This window comes from Rhamphochromis sp. 'chilingali' (assembly GCF_963969265.1).
Source record: "Rhamphochromis sp. 'chilingali' genome assembly, chromosome: 12".
In the NCBI taxonomy this organism is placed as follows: Eukaryota; Metazoa; Chordata; class Actinopteri; order Cichliformes; family Cichlidae; genus Rhamphochromis; species Rhamphochromis sp. 'chilingali'.
Window position 1 is genome coordinate 16625606 of NC_137939.1, and position 21137 is coordinate 16646742.

The window sequence follows — 21137 nt, forward strand, 5'->3', positions numbered from 1 at the left end:
AAGACCTATAGTAAACGTTTGACCTCTGTTATTGCCAACAAAGGTTATGTTACAAAGTATTGAGTTGTATTTTTGTTATTGACCAAATACTTATTTTCCACCCTGATTTACGAATAAATTCTTTACAAATCCTACCATGTGGATTCATGGTTTTTTTTTTCACATTCTGTCTCTCACAGTTGAAGTGTACCTCTGGTGCAAACTACTGACCTCTGTCATCATTTTAGGTGGGGGAACTTGCACAATCGGTGGCTGACTAAATACTTTTTTGCCCCACTGTAATTTGCTGTAGCAGAGGTATTACAATTATTTCTGGACTAGGAAAAATAACAATTAGAAAACATCTATGTAAAGGTTCTTACCGTATAGTTTACAAAACAACAAGTACATGTGCATTGTATTAATTTGTAAATTTTTTGTGTATTTTTGATTTAGGGTCAATTGATTTTGGGTCAATTTCTGTTTTAGGAAATCTATTGTCTGGCTGAAGTTCCAATGAGGCACATGCAAAAGAATATACAAACACAAACACATAGGAACACATTTCAAGTCGTATTACAACAAACAGCATATAACTGTCACCAATAATAATAAAAAAGGGTCAGTTTTTTAAAAGGAACAAACAAGACACAGAGGTTAAACCTTTTTGAAAACACTGACAACCTTTTTCTATATATGAAACAACACCATGTAGTTCACAAAGTTGTTGTTATGTGGAGAAAAAAAGGATTAACAACTATGAAATTGATATCCCAGAATATTCTGTGCATATTTTGCATATTTCGGCCCCAAAGTGTAGCCTTGATTTGTTTTTTTGTATTTTTGGAGGGGCGGTGATGTGAGCTGTTTTTGTTTATTTTTTCCCTCTGGGAAAAACTGCAATCATCTGGGGGTTATCACTTTATTTTTCCATCATAAGGTCAAGGTATTAGTTTGTTCAGTGCTTTGATTTATACCTAAATGTTTGGAAAACCCATGACACACCCATCAGCCACAGCTGCACTTTCTATTTAGCCAGTGCTTGTATGCTACAGGATCCTTTGATGTGTATGCTGGCAAACATAAAAGCAGGCTGCAAAAGTAAAACTCAAAAGTAAGACTTTTGCAATGAGTGATTCTACTTCTGTGATCTTCACCCTTTACCATTACTGCTTTTTTCTATTATGAATATCATTGATATCTCCAGGTAGGTTACATCAGTGCATAGAAGGTTCTGTTATAAATGAATTAAAAGCATGGGCTCTCTTGGTAGTTGCTGAAAATAACATCTTGTGCATCACATGGTTAACTGCTGCTAATTCACTGACACCACCGTATATATTAAATCAGAATAGGTGGTGTTGTATAAATTAGTGCTATAAGTTGTAAATCACTTGCACTACATGCACAACGTATTAACTAAGAGCGGGTGATTAAAGTGTTTCTCTGACTTTACAACATACAACAAACAAGTTTAACATAGCAGGGCTTTTTCAGTATAAGCTGGCTTGACAAAACCTAAAACTCCAGTTAGAGATGCATAATGCGTTATTACAACACTGGTTATCAGCTTTCCTTATTAAACCAGTCTTTGTGCTTCGGGATCTGTGCACGGTATTATGCAGAGTGCTCTCTGCCATTTATTTCTTCAGCATCACAGCTTCAAATTAGAGCTAAAACTTTGACCTTGATGTATTCAAACATTAGTGTGTTACCTGAGTACTGCCCCATGGCCTGAAATATCAAGATCAGGAAATCACATTAGGTTTTATTTATGGGGGGATCAAAGTGTTTTAATGTTACTGGGTTTTTTTTATGTTGCTGGGCTTTTTTTATGGTTTTTATTTTACTGTTCACCTCCTCACTGATAAGTAGCCTATAAACAGATTCCCCCCCCCCCCCCCCCCCTTTTTTGTGTCCCTTTTTTGTGTAGATAAAATTCTCATTCAGCAGGTTGCAAGTATAACACTTATTCCATATCAGCAATGAGTCTGCATATCACCAGGAAAAGAATGAAAATTGAAATGAAAAAGAATTTAGCTGAAAAGCTTGTTCTGCAAAAGCCAAATCACACAAGAGAAGTAAATTTTAATGATGCAAGAGATTCTTCCTATACAGCTGTCAATACAACTTAGATTTTAGAGAAATACATGATCCTTGCACTGTTTCTAACATCAAAGCACTGTTTCTAACATCAAAGCTAGGTTTCTCCTCAGATGAATCCATCCGAAAGGAAGGTTACATCATAGCTGTTGTTGTGGTCAAAGTATTTCTACAAGGCGTTGTTTTTGAGAAAATACTTTTAGGAGTTACATAAGCTAAATGTTTAGAAAAACTGAATCAGTGAGGTACACCACCCATTAAATTCATTTCAGTGATTGGTGAAATAAAAACATATATGTACAAACATACAGTATAAATAATTTACATCAGTATCTTTTGTAAAGTCTTGCCTCCCCCCCTCTTCTTCCATCCATCGTATTTTCTTTTTTGATTTAACAATCTCATGTTAAAGGTATGAAACACAATAATCCATGAGAAAATGTGTCTGAAATTAAATCAGAGCATTTAATGAGTGAGAATTTAACCTCACATGACGATGATGGTGACCACATTCTCCAACTCAATGCCATAATTTCCTCTGGGAAAATGTAATCAAGATGTGGCAATGTATGAATTTATGACAAAGTGAAAGAAGGTGTGTTTATCTGCAGCTTAATCAGTATGCCGTCTCTTTAATGATGTTAGTGGAAAGGGTGTGGCTACTGGAGATGCTAATGGAGTGGCGGTTGAGGGGGTATGGTTGATTCCTGTTTGTGTGACGGCAGGGCATGCAGAAGTACCGCAACGTGGAGAAGAAGATCTGACGGTAGGTGGCTGATACCAGGTTGTACAAGACAGGGTTTATGGCCGAGCTGACGTAGAACAGGACATTGGTCAGCATGTAGAAATAGTGGTAGAAGTCATATAACTCACTGGAAGAAAACACAAGGGAGAAGTATAAGGAAATAGTTATATGTCCAATGTTTAAGTCTAAACATAAATATATTACTTTTAATGCTTTGCATAAAAAAGATACACAGGTGCAGTGTGACTTGTACAGCAAAGTTAGTGCATTTGAACAGCCTCCGGAGCACCACATGGTGTCGAGACTCATCCAAAACTGGAAAAAAAAAAAAATCTCAACTACATGTGGTACTTGTACTGCCGAAAAACAATAAAATCAATAAAAAAAAACATGGCAGTTTCAAAATACTAACTTTAATAACTGACATTCAAAATGCAATATCGACATAAAGATAGACTAGTAATGTTGCAGTCTTCATTATTTATTTTTTGCCTGACCCGTTTGGTTCTTTAGCCTTCAGAATTGATGTCTTAAGGCCAACAAAGATACCAAACGGATTTACTTTATCAAGTGGACCACCGGGGCCTTGCCTTGATTGACCTTTGTTGTTATTATTCATTTTATTTTATTTTATTTTATTTTATTTTCAGTTGTTACAGACGGGACAGACATGGCTAGGGGATAGGAAAACAATGGGGAGGGGGGCTCCCCTGTGTGGGTGTGTGTGGTATAGTGGGAAGAGAAGAGGAAGGCAGTCGGGGATGGCAGTCGGGGATGGGAGGAAAGGAAGGGAAGGGAAAGCAGCCCCTCCCTGGGGCCAGCTCCCCCACTGACCCCAATAGGCACCCCCACCATCTGGAACCCACCAAGGCCATCCAGACCGGGGCCCACGGCAGCAGCACCGCCAAGCTCCACAGACCCGGAGCAGCCCACCTGACCCCACCGCAGAGGAAACTGTATCCACCCCATCCCACATAGCAAGAAAGTCTGGCCCAGATCTGGTATCAAGCCGGCACTGCTGGCTGACTTCTGGCATGATAAGACGTATGTCATCCAAATATGGGCCAGGCCTGGCATAGATGGCACTGTCTATGTGATGGCATGCCATATCTGGCTCTATTGTGGTTTGGATTATGTGGTCCAGGCCCATAGAAGACAGATCTGGCCCAGATCTGGCATCAAGCTGGCACTCATGCCCAGCCAGCGGGTGGCTGTAGCTCAGGAGCTAAAGCACGTCACCTACTGATCGGAAGGTTAGTAGTTCGATCACTGGCTCCTCCAGTCTGCAAGTCAAGAGTCTGAATGTGTAACAATGTACACATAACCTCAGCGACACACCAACGAGGACCCAAGGCCCAGCTAGAGCCCCAGCATGGAGGCGGAGCACCCTGAGAACCCCAAGCCCCCACCTTACACCAGCCCTGCTGCATGCAGCCATGAGGAAAACGCCATCTAAGAGCCTCCAGAGCCCAGTTGCAGCAGATGGCCTCCCCTCCCTGAGCCTGGTTCTGCCGGAGGTTTCTTCCTGTTAAAAGGGAGGTTTTCCTTCCCACTGTCGCCAAAGTGCTTGCTCATAGGGGGTCATATGATTGTTGGGTTTTTCTCTGTATCTATTATCGTCCGATCTACTGTACAATATAAAGCGCCTTGAGGTGACTGTTTGGCGCTAGTAAAGTAAAAACCATGAGGTTTATATTTATTAGGTATGTGTGTTGTTGAATGAATGCCAAATGCTATCATTTTTCTGTTGAGTAAATTTACCTTACCTACAGGTATGAAGAAAGTTACCTTACCTCACCTTACCTTACCTTACCATGTGGACTGTATTCATTTCTTTAGTGACATCATCCAATTTGCCCAACAAGCACACTAAAGGGGAGGTTGGAATTTTACATTTCAGACACTTTGATAAGTCTTCACATATCCTGCGCCAAAACATCTGAACTGGTGGACAGAACCAAAGAGCGTGGATGTAATTGTCCGTGGATGTGTATTGCCTTGACAATGTTGCAGTCTTAAATACAATCTTTAGAACCTGATTACCCGCTGATTTACTGGGAATTTTAAGTTTTTGGTCTCTTACTCTTAATATCTTTAACTTGCAGACTTCAATTCATTAATTGTACTTACAGTGAAATTGTGATTTAAACAAATGACATAACAGAAAACGAGTAGTTTTGCAGTAAACAGTGCTAACTACTTTTCCTGAAAGTAGACTTAAATTCACCTCACCCCCTGCTATGTGCCAATTGTGAGGTGGGAACCTGTGACCACCAGGACTGTTAGGAGGTGGTCAGAGGAGGCAATAGCGGAACTACAGGGCTGTTTCGAGGTGACCGACTGGGAAACACTCTGTGAGCCTCACGCCGAGGACATCAATGGGCTTACTGAGTGTATCACAGACTACATAACTTTCTGCACCGACTCCATTGTTCCAGCTCAGACTGTTCATTGTTACCCAAATAACAAGCCGTGGGTGACTAAGGACATCAAAGCCCTCCTCAACAACAAGAAGAGGGCTTTCAGAGGGGGCAACAAAGAGGAGGTGAGGAAGATCCAGGTGTTACTAAAGGACAAGATCAGAGAGGCTAAGGACAATTACAGGAGGAAGCTGGAGTGGAAACTCCAGCAGAACAGCATGAGAGAGGTGTGGAGGGGCATGAAGACCATCACTGGATTCAGGCCAACCAACAGCAGGGGAGCTGAGGGAGGTGAGAATAGAGCCAACGAGTTGAATCTGTTTTTCAATAGATTCGACACCACAGTGTCTGCTCCCACCCCCACAACCTCACCTGTAGTCAGCCTGGAATCCAGAGCCACACCACTGTGCCAGCCTCTCTCTTCACATGTTGCCTCCTGTGAGATTCCTGACACCCCTCCCCCACCCATCACCTTCACTCAATACCAGGTTGAGATGCAAATGAGGAGACTTCACTCAGGCAAGTCTGCTGGACCAGACGGAGTGAGTCCCCTTGTCCTCAAGACCTGTGCCCCCCAGCTGTGTGGAGTCTTTCATAAACTGTTTATGCTGAGTCGGAGTCTGCAGAGGGTCCCGGTGATGTGGAAGACATCATGCCTCGTCCCTGTACCAAAGACGCCACGTCCCAGTGGCCCCCAGGATTACAGGCCCGTGGCACTGACCTCTCACATCATGAAGACCCTGGAAAGGCTCATCCTGGACCAGCTGTGACCCATAGTAAGACCACATCTGGATCCCCTTCAGTTCGCTTATCAGCCTCGTCTCGGAACTGAGGACGCCATCATCTACCTGCTCAATCGTGTCTACACCCATCTGGACCAGCCGGCGAGCACTGTGAGGGTCATGTTTTTTGACTTTTCCAGTGCTTTCAACACCATCAGGCCGACCCTCCTGGGTGATAAGTTAGCAGCGATGCAGGTGGATGCTTCTCTGGTGTCCTGGATTGTTGATTACCTGACAGGAAGACCACAATATGTACGTCTCCCACAGTGTGTGTCTGACAAGGTAATCAGCAACACAGGGGCACCACAGGGGACTGTCCTCTCCCTCTCCCCCTTCCTCTTCACCCTCTACACCACAGACTTCAGCCACTGCACAGAGACCTGCCATCTTCAGAAGTTTTCTGATGACTCTGCGGTGGTTGGATGCACCAGCAGGGATGATGAGACAGAGTACCGGGCTGTGGTTGACTCCTTTGTCACGTGGTGTGAGCAGAATCATCTGCAGCTCAACGTGGCAAAGACCAAGGAACTGATCGTGGACTTCAGGAAGACCAGGAAACACTTGACCCCTGTTTCAATCCAGGGGGTCAGTGTTGACATTGTGGAGGACTATAAATACCTTGGAGTATACATTGACAATAAACTGGACTGGGCTAAAAACACCACAGCACTTTACAGGAAGGGCCAGAGTCGTCTCTATTTTTTGAGGCGACTGAGGTCCTTCAACATATGCCGGAAAATGCTGAAGATTTTCTATGAGTCTGTTGTGGCCAGTGCGATCCTCTATGCTGTTGCATGCTGGGGGAGCAGGCTGAGGGTCGCAGATGCCAACAGACTCAATAAACTAATCCGTAAGGCCAGCAATGTTGTGGGGATGGAGCTGGACTCCCTCAAGGTGGTGTCGGAGAGGCGGATGCTGTCCAAGATAAAGACATTGTTGGATAACACCTCCCACCCACTCCATGACATGCTGGTCAGTCACAGGAGCACGTTCAGTGAGAGACTGAGATTACTGAAAAGCACCACTGAACGACACAGGAAATCATTCCTGCCTGTGGCCATCTCCCTGTACAACGCATCCACTTAACACACTGTTTGCTGCTATAACTACACATGTTTCTTTTTCAGCTATTTATTTATGAGTGACTTATGTATGTATGTATGTATGTATATATATGTATATATTGTACTATTCTTAGTTAGTGTATTGTCTGTCTTGTCTTAATGTTGGTTTATAATGGAGCACTGTAACAAAAAATTATTTCCCCCAGGGATCAATAAAGTATTCTGATTCTGATTAAATAAAAACAGCTGCAAGGTGATGAACATTTATTTTAAACGTTATATTACAAAATTACAAAGATAATCATGACCATTAATATTTTGTAATGAAATGGTGTATTTTAAAGTTAACTAAGCTTCTTTAAATACAAAAATTACAAAAAATGGTGACATAGTAACGCAGGTTCTCTGAGTGGCGGGACTATATCACCGTACTACATATTTCATATGTATGTGTGGACTGATCTCGAACAGTATAACTCACATGGATTGTGTTTAAGACACACCACCTGTGGTGGCAGTGCAGTAATAGACACTTCTTTGGTAGACCAGACCTTAATAGGAATGTCTTTCTAAGCGACTTGTAGCTAGACTACATATTTCATATATAAGGGGACTTGAAAACGAGATTTACGAGATTCAGCTCATGTTACAGATTTACAGATTAAAGAAATAACACAATATATGCAAATCACTCAACAATAAATATCAAGGATTGAAAGAGGTGAGTAGAAATAAATATCAAGAAAACGGACAGCAACATTACCGAGTAAGAAAAGAGTGTATGCAAAAAGGATGTAACTATTGCAGTGTTTACAGTGTATGGAGGAGTTATACAGGGAGATGGCCACAGGCAGGAATGATTTCCTGTGCCGTTCAGTGGTGCTTTTTGGTAATCACAGTCTCTCACTGAATGTGCTATCCTGTGGCTAGCCAGCACGTCATGGAGTGGGCGGGAGGTACTATCCTACATTGTCTTTATCTTGGACAACATCCACCTCTCCGGGAAGGAGTCCACCACGATCCCCACAATATTACTGGCCTCTGTTGGCATCTGTGACCCTCAATCTGCTGCTCCAACATGCAACAGCATACAGGATAGCACTGGCCACAACAGAATAATATAAAATCCAGAGCATTGTCCAGATGTTGAAGGACCTCAGCCGCCTCAGAAAATGGAGAGGACTCTTGCCTTTCCTGTAAAGTGCAGTGATGTTTTTAACCCAGTCCAGTATACTCCAAAGAATTTATAGGTATTTATAGTTTGAGAGTCGCACACAGGCTACATTCACTACACTTAACTCCAAAACAACAACTGAAGGAATAGAAGAGGTTACACACTTGTACTGCTTATATACACTGCAAATCCAGCATGTCCAAATTAACACTGTCGGATTTGATTTCAACACTATTAAAGTGTCTATATGGGTCCACACCAGAGAGTGTTAATTTAACTCTTTTTGGAGAGTTGGTACGTTAACTCTGATTTAGTGTTAAACACCAAATCTGTCTGGAGTTGATAATTTAACACTTGGTGTTAAGAGTTTATATATTAACTCTCAAAGAGTATTTTAGTTTAACTACGTAAGAGTTATCTTCTAATTCATTCTAAAAAGTGGGAATTTTACTGTTCTGAACTTCTAGAAATTTCTTTTGGAAATAAACATTTACTAAAAAGACGCAATGGTTTTTGAAAAACATTTATTCTGAACTGTGCACCACAATTTCAAAACATTTTCTGAAAGATGTAACAGTATACATGTTCTCACTTTCATTAGAATTTTGTTTATCAAAAGGTCTGACATGGTAAATGCAAATAACAGCATTCTCATCACTTATTTCTTCAATACAATATGCATGTCCTTCATTCATCCCTTTGTGGAACTTCAACGCACTTCTGCTCTCCCCCATATTCCATCTTCACAAGCATATCCTGTGCGGAGATTGAATAAAAATTAGTTGACACTAATTAATGGCACAAATAATCCAGTAAACAATTGCAGCACAGTAAAAAAAAAAAAAAAGGAATCCTCTTTGAGCCATTACTTGTGTAAAGTATTTTCCCAAAAGACAAGGACACAGGCAACAGGTAATACTGAACTAAATGTGAAACCTCAACCTTTTTCATTTTTACCTAAACCGTGTGCACAAAACTCTGGAGGGATCTAAATGCTACCGTAGAATCCAGTCAGGACGTCTGCTACTGCTGTTTGCTCGTGTTTTTTTGTTTTTTTTTATGGGCGATCGTTTTCAGGCTTCAAGTAGCACCATTATACCAACATTTCACATTCTAGACATTGTTTTAGGTGTATTTGACCAAAAGTTTGACTGAAAATTCACATGCAAGCTTTTTTTCAAGGCTGTGGTATTTGCCCGCAAACAATACCTTTCAGCTAGCTAAAACAGAATATTATGCTATCACCGAGCAACATGGCTAATGCCTTTCACACAGCTTTGTCTCAACTCCAAAGAGCCACAGAAGTAAAAGCTCATAATAATAATTGAAACAATCTTTGAAAAAATGACTTACCAAGCATGGCAAACAACTCAAATATGTAGAGCAAAATGTTCTGAAACAGCTTCACTTCAGCTTCGATTGGAGCCGTGCTGGGGGCGGAGTCTGTGAATTTACTCTGTTGGTGTCATAGCCCCTGTAGGAGTTCAGAGTTAAGAGGTCAAGAGTTAATGTTTCCATTGTAACACCTCCAGATTTGAAATAGAAACACTCATTTTTAACACTCGATTTTAACTACTATCATTTTACACCTCGGAGTTACATTAAAAGAATGTGACTCTGCTTAGAGTAAAATTAACTCTACTTTTGCAAGGAGACTATTAACACCAAAACATTTAACACTTTTGAATTTGCTGTGTACCCATGGCAGCAATTAGTGTGTGTGTGTGTGTGTGTGTGTGTGTGTGTGTGTGTGTGTGTGTGTGTGTGTGTATAGACACTTTTTCCTCTTAATAAATAATAATATAAAAGCTACATTTTGTATTTTTCTCTGTGTAACATAAAAAAGTAGTAAGGGGTCAAATACTTTTCACAGCACTGTGTTGCACTGAACCTATAATGCTGATTTTAATCCTTGTTGGTCCACTACCAGAAACCCTTCCAACATCATTATCAGATCAACTTTTGAGGAAATTTGTAATCTAGGCTGCCCGCCAGTCTACAGATTTATTAATGATGTCAAAGCCCCTGCACGAAAAAGGGAAGAAAAACAATTTCCTACAAACGCTAGAATGTCCAAGTGGTACAAACTTAATCTTCAGTTGGCTGGAAAAAACACAGTATTTCTGATTCCTGTCTGGATGGATAGCCACAGAGAGAGTGCTACTGCAAGTGGAAATTAATCCTAAATAAAAGGAGCATTTATATTTCATATGAAAAGCTGAATATCACACTCCTTTCACAAATATTGCACTACTGTGGTGCAACAAAAAATGCATAAATTCAGACATAATTACATATTTCAGAAAAAAAAAATCAATTCAGAAAAAAAGTTTTTAATTTACAAGAACATTTTTTTTTGCGAGGGACAACAGGGACACCATTGAACACGACCTTTTTGTTAAATATGCACTCAGGTAATTCTGTATACAACGTTTATTTAAGGAAGGTTGACATGGACTATAAGTGAGTCTCTGACAGAATTTTGAATCTCTCAGGTTTATTTTACACTAGTTTCCTGAGTTTTTGTACAAAACCAAACATATTTACCAGCTTACTCAAGAAATACTTCCCTCTGCCTTCACTCACTTCTTCTTGTTGATTTACAGTCATTTACAGACAATCTGATGTTGGCTCTCTTACATTGAATGGCTTTGATGCATGCTCTTTAATAGTGTAGCCTTTAAGTGTTTGAAAAAATGTTTAACTTAAGTTTATATTTCAAATACCAAAAATATTTTAGGTTTACGTTTCTACAAAAACCATCCCTGTTTATCATTTCAAGTGTCTTAACTTTTAATGACGTATACATATATTGTATATAGCATACGCTTTAAATGCAAACATTATAACAACTTTGCTCATTCCAGAGGAGTTTAACATCATTATATACAAAAGAACCCTGCGGTGAAGGACTTTGTTAATATAAGGCAGAATGTTGACCTGCACTTTAAGTCCATAAAATTGTGTATGAAAGCAAATTGTATCAGATTCCATTAGCAATGTTGACAAATTAAATAACACAACCCTCTGACAGACAAGTTGCAACCATAGGGCAAAAGAAATGGAAAAGTCTTAATTTCTCCCCTTCTATGACTAGTATCCTTATGGTGATGTTTTCACTAATTTTGAAAAAGCATAGAAAACATTATGGAAACAAATATGATGCTCAACCAATACATAAATTTTTTTTCATTATCATTGTGCAAAAGGTTATTTTGCTAAAAAGCTGTATGCTTTTATGATTGCCTGTTCAAAGAGGCCAAGATGACATTCAAAGCTCGTTACCCAGCGTGTAAGGCTGACATCCAGCTGTGTCTTCTGTATATTCTAGTATTTCAAGTAAACACATTTTGACAGTAGATTCACTAGCTTTTGAAGACGAGCTTTCCCAGTGATACGCAACTGCAAACTGTTTCTGTTACTGTCAAGCTCTTAAAATTCTTCACACAGTCTCTGAAAAATTGATGTTTTGCTATAAATCTCATTATCCAAATATGAATGAGTGGTCCAATTTTTAGAATTCACCTAGATTAGTGGACGATGAAATGATGTTTCAGATAAAGTTTTTTGATGGGTAGAGTTCTTTGAGGCTTCGGTCGTGTTGCATAATAATGGGCTTTAAATACTCTGTCATTGGTGACTGAGTATGAGAACACAATGTTTATAAAGTTCAAGAGCAACAAAATCAAGCTCCAGAGCAAATCCTCTGGTACAAGTCACCAAATATTAAAGGTATGTTTGTGTTGACATCAGATCTATCCCATGTCCTCCCCACACACTTTTCTTGTCCAGGTAGACATAGTTAAAAAATATATTCTATTTAAAAAGCTTTCTTTAGACAAAGACCTGAAGACCAAAATAGTTCTGGCCAGATCTGAATGAGGGTGGGGGAGGTTCAATTTGTCATGTTGCAACGAGCTTAGCTTCTGTCTTGCTAGCTTGTGCTGCGCTCAGTGGATCTGCGCTCGACAGTGCAGCCTAGGCGGAGTAGTCGAACGCAGATCCACTGAGATCTCAACACAGACAGCATCGTCAGAAGAAAAGTTGATAAAAAAATTTAAAATTTTGTATTGTTCGATACATATTCATACCGAACCGAAAGCACTGTATCGAACGGTTCAATATCGATACGAGTATCGTTGCACCCCTAATGTATATATATATATATATATATATATATATATATATATATACTTAACACCCAGCACGCCCCTGCGGGCGGTTTATCCTTCAAGCTTGGGTCCTCTACCAGAGGCCTGGGAGCTTGAGGGTCCTGCGCAGTATCTTAGCTGTTCCCAGGACTGCGCTCTTCTGGACAGAGATCTCCGATGTTGTTCCCGGGATCTGCTGGAGCCACTCGCCTAGCTTGGGAGTCACCGCACCTAGTGCTCCGATTACCACTGGGACCACTGTTACCTTCACCCTCCACATCCTCTCGAGCTCTTCTCTGAGCCCTTGGTATTTCTCCAGCTTCTCGTGTTCCTTCTTCCTGATATTGCTGTCATTCGGAACCGCTACATCGATCACTACGGCCGTCTTCTTCTGTTTGTCTACCACCACTATGTCCGGTTGGTTAGCCACCACCATTTTGTCCGTCTGTATCTGGAAGTCCCACAGGATCTTACCTCGGTCATTCTCCACCACCCTTGGGGGCATCTCCCATTTTGACCTTGGGACTTCCAGGTTATACTCGGCACAGATGTTCCTGTACACTATGCCGGCCACTTGGTTATGGCGTTCCATGTATGCCTTGCCTGCTAACATCTTGCACCCTGCTGTTATGTGCTGGATTGTCTCTGGGGCATCTTTACACAGCCTGCACCTGGGGTCTTGCCTGGTGTGATAGACCCCAGCCTCTATGGATCTTGTACTCAGAGCTTGTTCTTGTGCTGCCATGATTAGTGCCTCTGTGCTGTCTTTCAGTCCAGCTTTGTCCAGCCACTGGTAGGATTTCTGGATATCAGCCACCTCCTCTATCTGCCAGTGGTACATACCATGCAGGGCCCTGTCCTTCCATGATGGTTCCTCGTCTTCCTCCTCTTTCTTGGGTTTCTGCTGCCTGAGGTATTCACTGAGCACTCGGTCAGTTGGGGCCATCTTCCCAATGTATTCTTGGATGTTCGTTGTCTCATCCTGGACTGTGGTGCTGACACTCACCAGTCCCCGGCCCCCTTCCTTCCGCTTAGCGTATAGCCTCAGGGTGCTGGACTTGGGGTGAAACTCTCCATGCATGGTAAGGAGCTTTCTTGTCTTTATGTCAGTGGCTTCTATCTCCTCCTTTGGCCAGCCTATTACCCCAGCAGGGTACCTGATCACGGGCAGGGCGTAAGTGTTGATGGCCCGGATCTTGTTCTTACCGTTCAGCTGACTCCTCAGGACTTGCCTGACCCTCTGCAGGTACTTGGTGGTTGCAGCCTTTCTAGCGGCCTCTTCATGGTTCCCATTCGCCTGCGGGATCGATATTGAACCGTTCGATACAGTGCTTTTGGTTCGGTACGCATATGTATCAAACAATACAAAATTTGTCATTTATTTTATCAACTTTCCTTCTGACGATGCTGTCTGTGTTGAGCGCTCAGTGAATCTGCATTCGACTACTCCGCCTAGGCTGCACTGTCGAGCGCAGATCCACTGAGCGCTCAACACAGACAGCATCGTCATAAGGAAGAGCGCAGGGCAAGCTAGCGAGACAGAAGTGAAGCTCTCCTTGCAACATGGCAAATTGAACCTCCCCCCCCTCATTCAGATCTGGCATTTGGAATTATTTTGGTTTTCAAGTGACGTATGACCCTGAAGGTAAGCGCGTCATGGACTAAAGTAAAACAGTATGTTGGATGTGCCACGCAATGCTCAATTACATGGGTGGGAACTAGTGTGTTAGCGCAGTTAGCTCGTTAATGTGTTGGCCGTCTAGCCCCATGCACGAGGCGATCAGGGGTAGCTCATTAACGGAGATTTGCCGTGTTGTGGCGTTAAGGTCATTTCAACGAGATTAACGCTGACATCACTAGTGGGAACACAACAAATATGACTGCACATTTACGCCGACATCATCCTAGTGCAAAGACAAGTGGAAGCAGACAAAAACAACAAGCATGCATGCTACAAACTTTACCCGAGTCATTTAGACAGCCGTTAGCACATGATTCTCCTTATGGGGACCTGATATGTTTAATATCCTGCTGAGAATATAGCCCAGAAGAAGCGTATAGTATAGCTTTTATTTTGGAAAGAGCCATTTCTCTGTAATAAACTCTCTTGTCCAAAGATGAGGGATTCTTCAATCAGATACAGGGCTCGCAATATCGCTAGCCCGACGTCCTGGGGCTAGCGATTTTTCCAGTCGGGCTACCAAAATCTATCTCTGCCCTGCCCGTCGGGCTATTGTAGGAAGGAAAAATATATGTCAATGCTTTTGCATTCTTTCGGAAATGTAGCTGGGTAATTATGCCATTGGCATCGGTGAGCCACTGTCAATATGTGACATGTGACATATTGAAATCGCGTTTGAATTTGCGCTTGTTTTTTTGCTTTCACTTTGCAATCGCGCGAACTGTGTATAGAGAGCGACAGCACTGATTGGTGAGTGATGATAATTTGTGCACCAATTCCTCTGACATCGTCTTATTAATCGTTAGCTTACTACGCAAACATGACAAGTGAAATCTCCCGCAGCTTAAACATGTGAGAGGTTGATCGCGCAGAGAATCGCTGAGCTTATGTGAGTGAGTGTGTAAAAGCAGCAGGATTTATATTTTAGTTCTGCTGAGCCAAATAAGACAGGTCAGGGTGAAGAAGTGACAGCCAAAGAAAAGCTTACCACAAAACGGAGAAGTTATGACAAATCAGACTATAAGGCAAAAAGAAAGTGCAGCTTTATGGTTTCATGGACAAAATAATTTCTGTGGCTGCGATATGATGAGCTATATAACCAGGGGTGCACATAAGTGGTCCGCAGGTGCGCATTCGCTGTCAAAATAAAAAACACGCACAAGGGTTAGGGTTAAATTTAAAAACTGTATTTTTGAGTTAAAATATATATTAATAATTTTAAGAAATGACAAATTAAAAAGGCATGAACATTTTTTTTGTATCGAAAAAATATCGAACCGTGACACCAAAGTATCGAACCGAACTGTGAATTTTGTGTATCGTTGCACCCCTAATAATATATGTATGTATGTATGTATGTATGTATGTATGTATGTATGTATGTATGTATATATATATATATATATATATATATATTCAAATAATTTGTGTACACAAGCAATAGACATATGCTTTCAACTGTGTAATTTAAGTGATCTAGGTAGCTCTGTTTTGGAAGTTCAGTTAATGTTAGCAATTTCTTTGGGAGTTTATATGTGCTTTGTGTCTGGGGCCCCCGTATATAAATAAAACCATGTTTTTTTTTACATTAGTAATTCCTATTGTGCATAATTTTATATTGTTTTTGATAATAAATTAATTAAAGCAACAAAACAACCTGAAAAGCCGGTTGGGAGCTGAAAGACCTGGCTCTTTTTAGTGAGCCGAGCCGGCTCTTTTTAGAGAACCGGCTCTTTTGGTTCAGCTCACTAAAAAGAGCTTGAATTCCCATCACTACTCTCAATAATACCTCCCCTGGAGGCATAGCGCAGGCACACCAAACAGATCACACCACTCTAGTGTTGACACTTATTTTAACCTTCATTTTATGTTCATTTCATGTTAAACAATTTTGTGTTCTCAGTCAAAAATGGCCATTACATTAAGACTCATGATACAAACTATAAATATATATTATCATTAGTTGTTGTGTTAGATTTTTTTCTTCAACCTAAAGCCTTGTTCTTCTTCTATTTGTTATTTATGGCCTGTAAGTTTCATTGATCTGAGGTTATATGCCTTGAATTAGAATTCTAAAAAACATCATATCTGGAATATTTTGTCTCTAGGAAATAATCAGATGAAACATAATAGAAAGTTACCAAGAACATTTGATTTCAATCCATTTAAAAATGTTTATACAGTCAAATAAAGTAACACCTGTTGTCTTCCCAGTCAAAAGTGACTGGGAACATTTTATTAATGAACAAAAGAAATTATCACAAAATTACATTTGTGTCAGAGACAGCTCACGTTATCTTATGCTTGGCTCTTTTCAGGAACACCATCTGCAGGTTTATCCATATAAACCTGCGTGTTCCAGGCATAACATTCTGGTATCATGGTTGCCCATATCTTTATGTCATATTTAAACTGGTTGCTTGGCATATACTATTTGAAAGGAGAGTGCTTCCTACAAACAGAGAAATGGTCATTAACTGTGACGTTTCGACTTTGGATATATATGAGTGGCTGGCGCTCCACACACTTCTCCCAGACTTCTCTGATCACTGCCATTTGTCTTGTTGACGGCGACCTGGTCGTGTATCATGATTGTCAAAGCGAATCACCCATAACAACATGTTAAACTTCTTGAATGACATGGTGGCCTGAAAAATTGTCTGACCATACTCTACATCCCATAAACTGCTGGTAGAATCCATTCTGGATCTGTGCACACCACTCAAAATCAAAAGACTCATGTATGCTTTCACATCATTCTGGATTATTTCCTTTCAAATGTCTTTGTAAGTTTGTTTTTTCCCTTCCAGGTTGGTTACGTTTATCACTGTGGTTTTGATGGACTGTCATAAACAACTCAAAGCAGGATTTGTCATCAGTCCAGGATGCGGCATATTTTCTAGGTCCTGAGACATTTTCAGCTGAAAGCCTAACTTGATTCTCAGGTGGGGATCATTTCCAATTCTTTGATTTAATTGTGACCATTATCACTGAATTCCTCCTCATCAGTCATTTCTTGGTCTGTGCCATCTTCCGCTCCTGACACTTCCTCCTCTAATCCATCCTCACTGTGAGTTTCCTGGTCTCTGTCTTCCTCATTAGTGTGTTGATCAAATATGTAATCAAGAGCCTCACTTAGGATCTATCGACATGCCACGATGCCATCACACAGTTGTGAGCAAGGCATCAAAAAAGCATTAAACACTACAGCTAGAAAAAAAGTTCAACGCTACTGAAACAATGTAGCCACTAAATCGGCCAAATTTGACCAAAACACAACATAACATTTAAAGATTACATTTTTATTTTAAAGTATGAGTAAAGAGTTCATTTCACTTTTTTAAACATGCATTACATGACTTACCATTTGATTTAATTTCTTACAAAAAGAAATACAGTGAACAATATTGATATACATATTTTTTGATGTCATGACCACATCGTTCAGTAACAAAGACAACTGAATATGATTGGAAACCTGGAAATGAAACAGAAAGGCAAGACATATGTTTTGATTGCATGTTGGGGAGAGGGCATGGATGTGGCCAGGGGGTTATTCCCTGCAATATTCTGAGCAGACAGACACTTCATTTCCTGCAGTCTGGTGATTATTTTATACACCAGTGCACATTCATTTCTTGGCGTAGTTTTATTTATTTATGCAAAGGAAAATACAAAATTAAGCAATAATGCAATTATCTTAAATCAGTTAAGCAATAATCGTAAAGCTCTTAGGCTATATGTGTTGTTTTCAGAGGTTCATTGTCCCTTAGAGCTTCCTGCTGAATCAACACATAAGCATGATTTACTATACTCTTCTCTTTTTTTTCTTTTTGTTGCCTCACAGCATGAAGGATCTAGGTTTCCTTGTGGAACTTGCATGTGCTCCCTGTCCAATCCAAAGTCATGCATATTATATTGATTAGTGATTCTAAATTGTCTACAGATGTATGTCTATAGATAGATGGATGTAGATGTAGTTGCTTTTTAGCTCAAAGTGAACCATGAGTGTTAAAAAGAAAAACTGCCATTTTTTGGGTTAGGGAACTGGGAGATCTACAGGTTAATATAGACAGGGATACAGTGTGGTCTAATCTGAGTTTGACTTCTAGGAACCTGGCGCATCAACTAATTCATTTCAAAACCATACACAGAACATATACAGTGGGGCAAAAAAGTATTTAGTCAGCCACCGATTGTGCAAGTTCCCCCACCTAAAATGATGACAGAGGTCAGTAGTTTGCACCAGAGGTACACTTCAACTGTGAGAGACAGAATGTGAAAAACAAATCCATGAACCCACATGGTAGGATTTGTAAAGAATTTATTCGTAAATCAGGGTGGAAAATAAGTATTTGGTCAATAACAAAAATACAACTCAATACTTTGTAACATAACCTTTGTTGGCAATAACAGAGGTCAAACGTTTACTATAGGTCTTTACCAGGTTTGCACACACAGTAGCTGGTATTTTGGCCCATTCCTCCATGCAGATCTTCTCGAGAGCAGTGATGTTTTGGGGCTGTGCAACACGGACTTTCAACTCCCGCCACAGATTTTCTATGGGGTTGAGGTCTGGAGACTGGCTAGGTCACTCCAGGACTTTCGAATGCTTCTTACGGAGCCACTCCTTTGTTGCCCGGGCGGTGTGTTTTGGATCATTGTCATGTTGGAAGACCCAGCCTCGTTTCATCTTTAAAGTTCTCACTGATGGAAGGAGGTTTTGGCTCAAAATCTCACGATACATGGCCCCATTCATTCTGTCCTTAACACGGATCAGTCGTCCTGTCCCCTTGGCAGAAAAACAGCCCCATAGCATGATGTTTCCACCCCCATGCTTCACAGTAGGTATGGTGTTCTTGGGATGCAACTCAGTATTCTTCTTCCTCCAAACACGACGAGTTGAGTTTATACCAAAAAGTTCTACTTTGGTTTCATCTGACCATCTGACATTCTCCCAATCCTCTGCTGTATCATCCATGTGCTCTCTGGCAAACTTCAGAGGGGCCTGGACATGCACTGGCTTCAGCAGCGGAACACGTCTGGCACTGCGGGATTTGATTCCCTGCCGTTGTAGTGTGTTACTGATGGTGACCTTTGTTACTTTGGTCCCAGCTCTCTGCAGGTCATTCACCAGGTTCCCCCGTGTGGTTCTGGGATCTTTGCTCACCGTTCTCATGATCATTTTGACCCCACGGGATGAGATCTTGCGTGGAGCCCCAGATCGAGGGAGATTATCATTGGTCTTGTATGTCTTCCATTTTCTGATGATTGCTCCCACAGTTGATTTTTTCACACCAAGCTGCTTGCCTATTGTAGATTCACTCTTCCCAGTCTGGTGCAGGTCTACAATACTTTTCCTGGTGTCCTTCGAAAGCTCTTTGGTCTTGGCCATGGCGGAGTTTGGAGTCTGACTGTTTGAGGCTGTGGACAGGTGTCTTTTATACAGATGATGAGTTCAAACAGGTGCCATTCATACAGGTAACGAGTGGGGGACAGAAAAGCTTCTTACAGAAGACGTTACAGGTCTGTGAGAGCCAGAGATTTTCCTTGTTTGAGGTGACCAAATACTTATTTTCCACCCTAATTTACGAATAAATTCTTTACAAATCCTACCATGTGGATTCATGGATTTTTTTTTTTCACATTCTGTCTCTCACAGTTGAAGTGTACCTCTGGTGCAAATTACTGACCTCTGTCATCATTTTAAGTGGGGGAACTTGCACAATCGGTGGCTGACTAAATACTTTTTTGCCCCACTGTATTACATCCCTTAAGAGATTCCAGATGAAACTACAGGCTACATATCACTGTCACATATGCAATGATTCGTCACCAGGCACGTTCTTACACATTTTTTGGGACGGTCCAGTTAGATCCGACTTTTGGGTCTTGGTAAACTCTGTGCTATCGAGGTGCTGGAAGTCTTTTATATCCCCGATCCTGGTCTTTGTCTCCATAATGATACCTCTGAAATCTCCTAAAAAAAATACAATGCAAAATATTGTTCGCCGGATTCACATCCGCAAGGAAGACAATTACAAATGTCAGTCCTGACATTTGTCATCCGTATCATTAATCTTGAACATACCACAGCAAAATTAAATATTTTAGACATACTCGGGAGAAAAGAAAAATCTATTTTGTTGTTCTGAAAATAAAGCCAACATAGTAGTGCTTTAAACCCGCATCTTTTAACAGTCGCCTGGGGCAACCCTCTGCCCTGACCTCTGTAAAAACTCTCCTGAGACTCAATCACTCATTTCGAGTTATATTGAATAAAACATTTTTATAAATTCTCAGTCCATTTTGTAAATGTTTTTTTTGAGTGTCAGAAAGAAAGATAATATCCCTCACTTGTCATATCCAGTTTTAAAATACCAAGATGATAGCAAAAACACTTGGGTATCAACAGTGGCTTTTATACTGTACACAGCAAAATCTCCAGTGTTAAATTAACACTTTTGACAGTGTTATATGTTTAAAAGTAACCTAGTCAGTTTTGAAGATTAACAATGGCTAACACTGAGCAGTGCTGATTTTCTAACACTGGAATATTTCTAACATTTTGAGTTATTTTCCAGTGTTAGAAAATCAGCACTGCTCAGTGTTAGCCATTGTTAATCTTCAAAACTGACTAGGTTACTTTTAAACATATAACACTGTCAAAAGTGTTAATTTAACACTCAACAGTGTTGTATTTAACACTCAGAGGTGTGGACCCATATAGACACTCTCCAGTGTTAATTTAACACTGGAGATTTTGCTGTGTACGATTTCAGACACTAATAAAAGGAAACCGAGGTCCTACCCTGCACTAGTGCTGTCACAATATCAGAATTTTACTTTACCTGTAATCTATATATAATTATGGTCAAAACTATTCACCACTGTGCAATTTGTATTTAAAATATAATTAAGCTGAAATAGGGCCCCAAACTGCAATGCAGTAACACTTGTGAATAAAGGAGCTAGGTGAAGTAGAACAGTCACACCAACAAAAAGACAATAAAGAGTAATTAAATTAGGTATTAATTA

At 40.6% G+C, this 21137-nt stretch overlaps 1 protein-coding gene across 1 annotated transcript in view; it reads right to left on the bottom strand.

Moving 5' to 3' along the window:
- Positions 1–245: 245 nt before the first annotated feature.
- The window catches only part of ntsr1 (neurotensin receptor 1 (high affinity)), an 86003-nt gene continuing 65111 nt past the window's right edge, over positions 246–21137 (bottom strand). Inside the window, exon 4 of the mRNA XM_080900150.1 lies at positions 246–2954. Coding sequence (XP_080756276.1) covers positions 2699–2954 — 256 coding nt within the window. The 3' untranslated portion in view covers positions 246–2698. The remainder of the gene's footprint in view (positions 2955–21137) is intronic.